Here is an 11,783-nt window from a genome sequence, read left to right as displayed (position 1 = left end):
CTGAAACCCAATTTTTGAGATTACAAATTTTTTCAGATGTGCTTCAATTTTTGATTAACAAAGTGCATCTTGTAGCCCACGTGTTACTGATCATTTCTGACACCTATAAGACCTACTTCTGATGAGTGATGAGTAAGATATTGAGTTGTGAAGTTAAGGTTTTTGGTGTTACATGTGACTTGTGACTGTAAATTCGAGATTCACACCAATTTCTTATTTCCCTTATAACTTTTTACATACACCTCCGTTACTAATGATTTAAAGGTTGTACATTATGTAATCCACTCTTCTGCGTTGAATGAGCCATCTATCAACTTATTCTGACGTCATTTGACATATGTAATTAGCTGAAAACCTCCATTTTCGCCGATTTTCACCTGTTTTCTTCACTTTTCACAGCTACTACTCTCTTTTCCTTGCTCATGTAATATGACATCATCTTCTATAACCTTAAAAATCCCGGAAAATCCTCTTGGCAACCTTAATTTCTACTACTACCACCATTACATATGTAAACTACACGCCTAACCCTTGTTTACCAACTTCGAAAAAGTACCTTCCTGCTAATAACTTCTGTTTCCCCTTATCAACCTTGAATATTAAAATTGTTCCTGTATAATAAACTGTTGTTCTTTCATATTCTAACCTTATAAAACCCATAACTTAATTATAAATAAGCTAAAAACCATTTTCCAACTTTTACACCTATATTTTCGAATTTTTCTTATGTTTTCTTTTTCTGTCTTTTTGTAATAACTTTGTAAGTAAACTATGTTGATCTTAATAATAACTTTGAAATAAGATGACATAATAATGAGCTAATAAGTATACATAAGCCTCTAAGAGCTTCAATTGATCTGAAAACCTGAATTTCGAATTCTCTGCTATATTGAAGTTTGCTAATAAACTGGTAAAGTAAAGATGATTAATTTTTTTGCTTAATATCATAAATAGATCACCACATCCTCCTCTTCTTCCCAAACTGCCCCCAGTTTACCAATCAATAAAATAAATCATCTACTCAATAAATTCGAATTTTTCCTCAAATCTTTAAATATCCTTCTTAATTATAAATATGGTTATCACTACACCTCCATCTGTTGCTTCACCTTGTGTTCAATGCCGCATGGTCCATTCTTCCTGCTTATATCAAATAAATCCTGCGTGTCAAAGATGCCATAACCTTGGTATAATATGCTGTAAGTCTTTTCTTTCATTTCTTTTACTATAATAATCTTCAATGTTTTTATTTATATTAATTAATTTTATTCCTTTTATACTTTCTTTTATAATTTTCTTTTAATTCTAGCCTATCCAGCAGCGCCTTCTACCAATATTTCACCTGTACCTGGTTCTCCTGCTTATAATTTTCCACCTCCAAACACGCCTAATACACCTATCAGAGTCAATTTCTTAAATCCTTATAATATTAATCAACACAATACACCTTCAGCTCCTGATTCTCCAAACCCTTCAATAACTTCATCAATTGAAACCAATTTTACTACTTCTGACCCCTTTTTCGAAAAATTATATGAACATAACTTAGCTTGGAAACTTGACTATATTACTTATCAAAATTGGCATTCTTTGAGGATCTTGGATGATACTATAAGACAGTTTAAAGAAGCTGGATATGAAGTACCCAACATTACTAATAACCATTATCATTTATTGCGTGCCCATTCTATTGCTGAATATGTTTCCAGAAAGGGTGAAGATGAGAATTTAACTGTATCCACCTTTATTCCATTTATTAACCATGCTGAGCGTGCAAATGCTGCTATTTTATCCCCTTATAATACTCCTTCCACCAATCCTCCTAATACTGAACTTCCAATAATTAATAATGATCCTCCTGTAATTCCTTCTGTCAATTCCCCATACACTGATTATAATTATTCTGAATATACTCCTACTATTTATGAACTTCCCAGTTGGCTTGATCCACGCCTTTACCCATCTTCTCCTTCTTAATATTACTATTCTTTATTAAATGTATATTGATAACTAGTGAAACATATCCATTATTTTTAATCTTTATATTTTAAACTCTTTTCTTTTATTCTTTTCATCTTATTATATATTTTTTTATATTTAGTTATTTGAAATTAATATTATTATATGCTTTAAGTAATTATAATTGCGCCTCTTCCTCATCAGTGACCTCCTCCTCTTCTTCTGCTGTTGGAATAATACCCCTTGGATAAAATCTTTTGACGTGTTCTGCTGCATATCTTCTTGATAATTCTACTCCATTTAATTCTTCTAAAATATAAGATCCTCCCACGTGTTGTTTAACAATTCTGAAAGGCCCATTCCATCTATTCTTGAATAATTTTCCCCATTGAAATTCCAAACTCTTATTATAAGTTAATACTAAATCTCCTTCTTTTAATGGCTTCCTCATTCTATGCGCATTTTTCTTATCCCAATATATAATTCCTTGAACTCTTGCTTTCATCATTTTATCATATGCTTTATTGATAATTTCTTCTCTACATAATAATTGTTCCATCCTTGCTTTTAATAATTCTTCTCCCGTGGTAATTCTTTCCCAATCAATACCTAAAAATGTCCCAGCCTCTAAATCAATTGGTAATACTGCTACTTGATTAAATATCATCTCATAAGGAGACATTCCAGTTGTTCTTTTCGTGGAAATTCTATCAGAAAATAAGACTTGAGGTAAAAATGCTTCCCAAGATGTCCCACTTTCATCACTTAATTTAATTAATGCGCCTTTAATATCCTTATGTCCTCTTTCAACCATTCCTTCTGCTTGAGGCCAATAAGCTGTTGATTCCACCACTTTTGATCCAGCCATAGTAACTGCTTCTCTAAATATTCCTTTAAATTCTGATCCACCATCAACTGTAAAACATTTCACAGACCCATATCTCATTATCCATTCTTTTGTAATAAATTTGGCTACTGCTGTAGCTGTTAATTTCTTTAAAGGTGCTGCTTCTACCCACCCAGATAAATCATCCCTTGCAATTATAGCATAGTCATGGCTTCCAGCTTTAATATGAATAGCATCCAAACTGACTCTTCCAAACACGGTATTTTCACCTGTAGCTCTTCCCACTTCTTTCTCTTTCTTTGAACTTTTCTTCTGACATTCTTCACATGATACCACCCAATTTCTAACTGATTCTTTCATTTCAGGCCACCAAAATCTTATTAAACACCTTCTGTAAGTTTCTTCAATACCTCTAAGTCCCAATTCTTCGTGTAATTTCTTTAATATATGTTCTTGTCCTTCAATTCTTGATATTACCAATCTTCCTTGAGGCACTCCTCCTTTCTTTAACCTGTTTCCATCCACGTAAAATAAAGGTACTTTGCTCTTAATCTTTTGAAATTCAGCATCTTCACAATCCTTTGGCCTTATTAAAGTTGTTAAATATTCCTCTAAATTACGCCAAATTCCTTCTTGACTCCACATAGAATTTTCTTCAAGTATAACCTCCTCTTCTTCTAATTCTGAACTTCCCACTTGTAATTGAAAGCTTTCATATACTTTAATTTCTTTCTTATCTTCATCAAAACTCTCTGCTTCATCTGATTCACTTCCAGGTTCCCTTCTTGATAATCCATCAGGCATTCCAACGCTCTTTCCATGTTTATGAACAAGATCAAATGAAAATAATTGTATGTAAGCTACCCATCTTGTCATAGCTGCATTTGGTAAACTAGGCGCATTAATCATTTGAATTAAGGCCGTTGCATCTACTTGCAATTCAAAATGTTGTCCCCATAACTTTGTTTTAAACTTCCTCATAATCTTTGCCACGCCACATAATTCTAATTTAGGCTGAGAGTATCTTGATTCAACTTCTGTAAATACTTCTGACTCATAAAACACGGGCCTTATTTCTCCTTCATCATTTTCTTGCATCAAAACTCCTCCAGCTGCAATATAACTTGAATCCACGGCCAATATGATTTTATTTGCTCCTTCACTATAATCCAAAGCTGCCAATACAATATCTTCTCCTACTATCTTCTTTAATAAATTAAAAGCCTCATCACAATCTTTATTCCATTCCCAATCCACATTCATTCTTGTAAGTCTTCTTAAAGGTGCAGCAAGGTGTCCAAAATTGGGAATAAACATTCTGACATAAATACACGTGCCCAAAAATCCAAGAACTTGAGTTTTATTTGTTGGAATCGGCCAAGTTTGAATTTTATTCTTCTTTTTAATTGATACACTTCTTCCTTTCCCACTTACTATATGTCCAACAATTTCTAAAGCTGGTACACACACGGCAAATTTCTTTCCAGACACTGTTAATCCTGCTTCTTCAATTCTGAATAATATTCTTTCCAATATAATAGCATATTCCCAAATAAATTTCCTTATACCATTATTTTCTTTCAAAACTTCATTATTATAATCACTTTCAGGTCCTTTAATTCCTCCATCATCAATAAATATCCCTGCATGTTTAGGAAGTTCTTCTTGCAATATCCACATCATTTGCGCCTGATAAACTGCTACAGAATTAGTTGCACCTTGAGGTAATCTTGTCAATTGCAATCTTCCCAAAGGAGTTTCAAAAGTTGTTAATGGTCTTGAAACTTGCTCCAATTCCCTTTCATCATATCCTCCCATAATATCCCCTAATCCATAACAAGCTCTACCAGAGAAAGATTCCACAAATTCTTCAGGTGAAGGAGGTATTCCAGCATCTTTAAAGTTACTTTATTTAATACTTGAAGGTCATGTACTATTCTTAATTTGCCATCACCTTTAAGCACGCAGAAAACTGGACTAGAATAACTTGAAGAGGATTGTTCATAAAGACCAGTCTTAATTCTTTGTCTTACTAATTCAATATAATCATTTCTAATTGCTGTAGGTATTGGAATTGGTCTAATTTGCCAAGGTTCATGATCAATTACTGGAACCACGTAAGGTAATACATAAGAGTGCTTCAGTAAACCCCTTTCCTCTTCACAATAAGCTACAGCTCCTTCTCTTAAGACTAATATAAAGAGAAATAATTTCCATTCTTCATCTGAAAGCCATCCTGAAGGTCCAAAATTACATTGCTTCAACCTTTCCACCGTGGTCTTATCAGTTTCAATAAATTCTGGAGGGTTTGGAATTAAAGGAGTCTTATAAGGATCTCTTGATAAAGCTGGTCTTTGAAGAGGAAAATTTAAATATTGAGGCATAGGCGCATTAACAGGTTTAACTTTTCTTTCAACTGATTTATATTTGGCGCCAAAACTTCTATATTCAACTCCTTTTTTGTTTTCAAATATATCTTCATTCTCCAAGTTCATAATAATATTAATTTCATCAATTAAATTCTGCTCCATATTGATTTCATTTTCAAACTTGAGTCCATATATTTCATCTTCAATTAATTCCTCACGTAATTCCTCAAATAATTTATCTCCTCCATTATTTTCCAACATAAAGCCTTGTCTTTCTTCAATTGAAACATTTAATTTCCTCTCCCACGTGCCTTTATCAGGTTCACACAATCTTATCTTCATCCATACACCTCTACTATCTTTTAAAGTCATTCTTTCCCCAACATCCTCTTCAAAATTCAACTGAGCTTCAAAATCAAAGAGGAAAGGTCTTCCAAGTAAGATAGGCGTGTCATCATCTTCTGCAACAAAGAAATGAACTATTCCATCAATATTGGCGCCTACATGAATCTTGACATTCTCAGCAATACCACAAAGAGGTGTCCTATGTCCACTAATTCCTCTCACGCCACTTTTTAAATTAACCAAGGTCTGAACTGGTAATAACTGCATAATTTTTAAAGGAATAATATTGATTTGAGACCCTGAATCAATTAAAGCTTTAACCTTCATCTTCCCTATTGTAATTTCTACGTGTCCCAAAGGTGTTGAATAAAGAGTTGCTTGAGGGACATTAACTTCCAAAGAGGAATCTGATTCTGTTTCATATTCAAAGTCAGATAATATAGAATTATTTGCAACTGAAGCCATGGTTGTTTGATTTAAATTGAGCCTTCTTTTTGAAACCCATTTCTTAACTTCATCAGAGATTACAGGTGAGATGGCGCATAATTCTTTAATTTGAAGTTCAATAGCACCATTCATAATCTTTTCCACAACCTCAGAAACTATTTTTGCCTTATTTGCAAATGCTGGTAATCCTTTGCTTAACCTATCTTTCACAAAATCCCCGTCATTTGGAATAATATATGTAGGTTTCTTTGTTTGAGTTGAACCATCTTCACTCTTATTACTTTCTTCATCTCTATGAATCCTCCTTAAACTTCCATCCAATATATCACGCTGATCTTGAACATTATTATCTTCATCCACATCCATAGCATCAATTTCCTCTATCATATCATTAATTGTAACCTTCTTCTTCTTCTTCAATTTGTTCAATACATCTCCTTGATCCACAGCTTTCCCACTCCTTGTCTTCATTTCCACGCCATATAATTTAGTCCCAGCTCCAGCTTTAACTTCAGTACACTTCTTAGTAAATTCAGGAACAGACCATTCTTCCAAAACTCCACAATTAGTTTTTAATTCATGTACTTTATCCTTTCCTTCCTCTCTAGTTAAAACACTCGTGGGAATTACAGGTGGTACTACTGCTGTATTTGTTACAGGTGGATTGTTTACAGGTTGATTATTCTGTTGTTGTTGCTGCATATTATTACGTGCCATAGCATTTGCTTGATCCTCAGAATACTTGATAACTTGTTGTCTAATTCCTTCATTAGCCTTCTTATACATCCTTTCATTACTTCTAGGCAAGAATAAACCATCCATCCTATCTTGAAGTAATCCAGCTTGTTTATCTTGAATAACCCATTTACATCTTCCCATACTATGTCCCTCCGTGTTACAATAAGAACAAAATGGCATAGTATTCTGTTGAGGCATAAAGTTTTGATTATTAATGGCGGGAATTTGATTACCATTATTGGGTAAAGGATTATTAACAGGTCTATTATTATTATTGTTATTAAACTTGTTAAAAGTTGAGTTATTAGGCGCTCTGTTGGGTTGAAAGTTGTTATTAAATTGTTGAGGTCTTGAGTTGTTATTTGACGGATATTGAACATTGTTCCTTTGATTTGGAACAACTTGTTGATGTATTTGATTCTGTAAAGCATTTGAGATTGGAATTTGAAAGTTATAAGAATTATTTAAAGGTAATTGTAAAGGATTTTGGACGTGATTTATTTGTAAATTCTTTAAATCAGTACATAATATTTCCATCTGTTGATTTGCTTTAGCCTGCATTCCTCCAATCTTTGCAACTTTACTACTAGTATCCTTCTGAATAACTTCACTTTTAACTCCTGCAATTTCATTCTTGATGGTATATTTCTCTTCTCCAATATCTTCAAATACCAAAAGCGCCTCTTCTTCAATATAATGATCAACCACCTTCTTTAATTTCTCTAAGTTAGGTAATTTATATCTTCCACTTGATACTTTCTTCATCATCTTCTTCTTAATCATCCTCTTCTTAAATTTCTTTTGAAGTTCATCTGAAAAAGCCTCATAGAAATATCTTGCCACTTCTTCATCACTTGAATCCACGTAATCATGTCTAGCCAAGTATTGATGAATTTTATCAAAGTTAATTCTGAATGTTTGATATTCACTTTTACACATAACACCTCCATTTCTCATTGTTCTTTCAGATAAAGTTCTTAAATGAGCAATAGAATATCTTGGCTGCTCCGTGGTAGTCTGATATCTTGCAATTAATTGCTCTTTGACCTTCTTCCAACTCCATTCACCAACTCCCCAACCTTCCATATCACGTATTTCCTCCTTAAGTTCTTCTCCAACAACAAAACTGGTAATTTGCCTGACCATATCCAATTCTGAGGCGCCATTTGCTTCAGCTTGACTATGATAATTGATAATAAATTTCTTAACATTTCCTCCAACTTCAAATCTAACACTTGTATCAGAATTATCAATTTTTCGTGGTTTAACATGACTCCTACTCCTTTCATTTCCTTCTTCCTCTTCACTTTCCTCTGAAGTTGAGCTTGAATCATCACTTGAGCTGCTTGAGGCGCTTGAATCACCATCACTTCCTTCTTCCTTAATAACCTCCTTCTTCCTACTTATCTTCTTTCCTTTTCCCTTCTTAACCACCTTAATAACTTCCTTAACTCTTTCCTTCTTCCCACTTTCTTCCTTAAGTCTTATTAAATTAATTATATCCGCCATTTCTCTTTCTCTTCTTGAATAATGTTGTTGTTGATTAATAAACTGTTGTTGCCAATCAGGTTCTTCCTTGTGGTCTGAGGGTAATAATGTTTCTTGTTCTCTAAATCCAGTAAATGCTGAAGGTGGAATTGGATCCTCAGAAGTTGATTCTTCACGTTGTTTTCCACGTACAGTTGATCCTGAAGCAGGTCCTGGTGGTGGTGGTAAAGAGCCAGAGGGTAAAGATGGTGAATAATTAACAGGATTCTCTAAAGCATAAGTTCTGCTACTACGTGGAGTTCTTTTATAATGAGAAGTTGGTGGTAATTCTAATTCTGAATCCCCATCTTCTGCTCCTTCTTGATCATGAATTTGAATAATTGAAGACATAATATTGATTTAATTATATTGAAATGATATTATAAGAATAAAGAAAAACTCGAAATAATGATGAATTTTGAAAGTTATAATGAAAAAAGTGAATATATGCGTGGTTTTTAAGTTATATTCTTTCTTTTAAAGATTGAGTATTATTGTTGAATATATTATTAGTTGATATTGAATTTTATTAATTGAATTTTGTTGATATTTGTTGAATATAATTTTCTTTCGAAATGATGAGTTGTATTATTATTAATTTGATTATTGATGATTTAATAATAAATTGTTAATGTTTTAAGATAATAATTAGGGAAATTATTAGATATATTTGACGGATGTTGCTTGTTTAAAGTAAAGAGCCCCAGTGGAGTCATCAATATGTAGTATTTAAAGCTCAACAAGAGCTTTACAACACCTAAGAAGGGATAATCTACTACGTGTAATGTAGTAGAAGTTGCCTAAAGACTGCCTTCTTCAAAGAAACCAGCACAAGGGCACTTGCTGACCACTTTGTGATAACAGAGAAAAGGATAAAAGCACCAGAGAAATAAAGCAATACTGTTGTTAAGTATTATTCCCAGATTTTAAGCGCAAAAAAGTCACACACTATGTTTATTACTAGCAATACTGTTGTAAGTATTATTCCCAATTAGACTTGTAGTCTTTAACACACGTAAATAAATTTCTCCTTGCTTTGAAGGGGCGGATTTAAGTGATCTTAGTACAAATATAGTAAATAAATGATGATGTATAACACTATAACAAAGGTATAAGATGCAGAATAGGGCGCTACAATCCTAAAATCATCAAGGAGTACTTATATCCACATGTAACAATCTTTACAACAGTCAACAGCCTCAAAAACCAATCAAATCCGCCTAAATAACCCTAAAAACCATGTAATGACGCAATGTAATGATCTTGTTACTAATGTATGATGTAATTTTCACAGCCAAAAGTGATCAATGACGCAATGATGTAATGTACAGCACTTCTTATGATGAATACAGGTGATTTTTTCCTTGTAAACTAGCTGAAACCCAATTTTTGAGATTACAAATTTTTTCAGATGTGCTTCAATTTTTGATTAACAAAGTGCATCTTGTAGCCCACGTGTTACTGATCATTTCTGACACCTATAAGACCTACTTCTGATGAGTGATGAGTAAGATATTGAGTTGTGAAGTTAAGGTTTTTGGTGTTACATGTGACTTGTGACTGTAAATTCGAGATTCACACCAATTTCTTATTTCCCTTATAACTTTTTACATACACCTCCGTTACTAATGATTTAAAGGTTGTACATTATGTAATCCACTCTTCTGCGTTGAATGAGCCATCTATCAACTTATTCTGACGTCATTTGACATATGTAATTAGCTGAAAACCTCCATTTTCGACGATTTTCACCTATTTTCTTCACTTTTCACAGCTGCTACTCTCTTTCTCTTGCTCATGTAACATGACATCATCTTCTATAACCTTAAAAATCCCGGAAAATCCTCTTGGTAACCTTAATTTCTACTACTACCACCATTACATATGTAAACTACACGCCTAACCCTTGTTTACCAACTTCAAAAAAGTACCTTTCTGCTAATAACTTCTGTTTCCCCTTATCAACCTTGAATATTAAAATTGTTCCTGTATAATAAACTGTTGTTCTTTCATATTCTAACCTTATAAAACCCATAACTTAATTATAAATAAGCTAAAAACCATTTTCCAACTTTTACACCTATATTTTCGAATTTTTCTTATGTTTTCTTTTTCTGTCTTTTTGTAATAACTTTGTAAGTAAACTATGTTGATCTTAATAATAACTTTGAAATAAGATGACATAATAATGAGCTAATAAGTATACATAAGCCTCTAAGAGCTTCAATTGATCTGAAAACCTGAATTTCGAATTCTCTGCTATATTGAAGTTTGCTAATAAACTGGTAAAGTAAAGATGATTAATTTTTTTGTTTAATATCATAAATAGGTCACCACAAAGTGTAGGCAGGATATCATGGGTTTTACATTATGGGTTTATATAGTTTCATTATACCTTTCTCCTCAACGCCCGGCTTCGGAAAGTCCTCACTCCTCTGAGAGCCTTACTTGGACTTTTCCGGAGCTAGGTGAGAATTCAAGCTTTTCTCTTATTTCTCTGTTTCTTTTACTGTGTTTACTTTACTGACTCCTCTGAGAGCCTTACTTGGACTTTTCCGGAGCTAGTTTGGAACTATAACGAAGTTCCAAGTCCTCCTGTGCTCTCGTGAGAAGTCAAGCCGGACAAGTTTCCGGACTTTCAGTGAAGGTTCTTATAGAACCTTACAGTAACGATGGTACCAACCGTACAAAACCCCCCTTTCCCTAGAGTTCCCGAGTCCAGCATACCTGAGAGGCCTATGAAATCGAGAGTGAGAGTTCAGATACAAGCCGAACCCAGCAGAGAATCTGACTCAAACGCACAACAAGTTTGCGAGGAGCGAAGTAGAGAAGCAGAGCCGGCCGGTCCACCAGAGCACCTACAACCAACGCTAGAAACAGGGAAGGTGGAAGTATACCGAAGCCCAGCACCGACATTGCGAAATTCACTTCCAGAGGGAGGCTACCACATGAATCGAGTGTGGCCAACTAAGGTAGAGAGCGAAATGGACCTGAACGCGTGGGAGAAGACGCTGAAGACCCTAGGCCTAATAGAGAAACATGGTTACGTACTAAAAGGTTTCAGGTACGGTTTCTCGCAGGGAATCCCCCAACACGAGGTCGAAGGAAAGAAGTTCTACGCACCTGCAAATCACGCGACAAGCGACGCGGAAAAAGAAGAAATTCGGAAGAAGATATCCAAGGAGCTGGAGACTGGGAGAATGCGTGGACCCTGTACGGAAAACGAAGTGCTGGAGACCCTAGGGTTCTTCAGAACGAGTCCAATGGGCATGATGACGAACAACGACGGGTCGACTCGAGTGATAAACGACCTGTCATATCCGAAAAGGGTGCAAGGGGTGGTGTCAGTAAACTCTCTAGTGGACGAGGAAGAATTCAAGACCAGCTGGGACGATTTTAGGACAGTAGCGACGTTCTTCAGCAAGGAAAAAGGAATTTTAGAACTAGGAATTTTCGACTGGGAAAAAGCCTACCGGCAGATTCCCACTAGACCGGATCAGTGGAGGTACCTCATGCTCCGAACCTCAGAAGGGCGTTTTGTACTAGACACT

At 34.5% G+C, this 11,783-nt stretch overlaps 1 protein-coding gene across 1 annotated transcript; it reads left to right on the top strand.

Annotated features, from left to right (window-relative positions):
- Nucleotides 1–1,075: 1,075 nt before the first annotated feature.
- MELLADRAFT_91201 (uncharacterized protein) lies at nucleotides 1,076–1,977 on the top strand (the record flags this gene model as incomplete). Its single annotated transcript, XM_007414035.1, has 2 exons — nucleotides 1,076–1,199; nucleotides 1,310–1,977. The coding sequence occupies 2 exons, from the start codon at nucleotides 1,076–1,078 to the stop codon at nucleotides 1,975–1,977; spliced, it is 792 nt and encodes a 263-aa protein (XP_007414097.1).
- Nucleotides 1,978–11,783: the final 9,806 nt, after the last annotated feature.

The sequence above is a fragment of the Melampsora larici-populina genome, assembly GCF_000204055.1.
Source record: "Melampsora larici-populina 98AG31 unplaced genomic scaffold MELLAscaffold_40, whole genome shotgun sequence".
NCBI classification, from domain to species: domain Eukaryota; kingdom Fungi; phylum Basidiomycota; class Pucciniomycetes; order Pucciniales; family Melampsoraceae; genus Melampsora; species Melampsora laricis-populina.
Note: the sequence above shows the minus strand (reverse complement) of the source record. Positions and strands in the feature narration are given on the sequence as shown.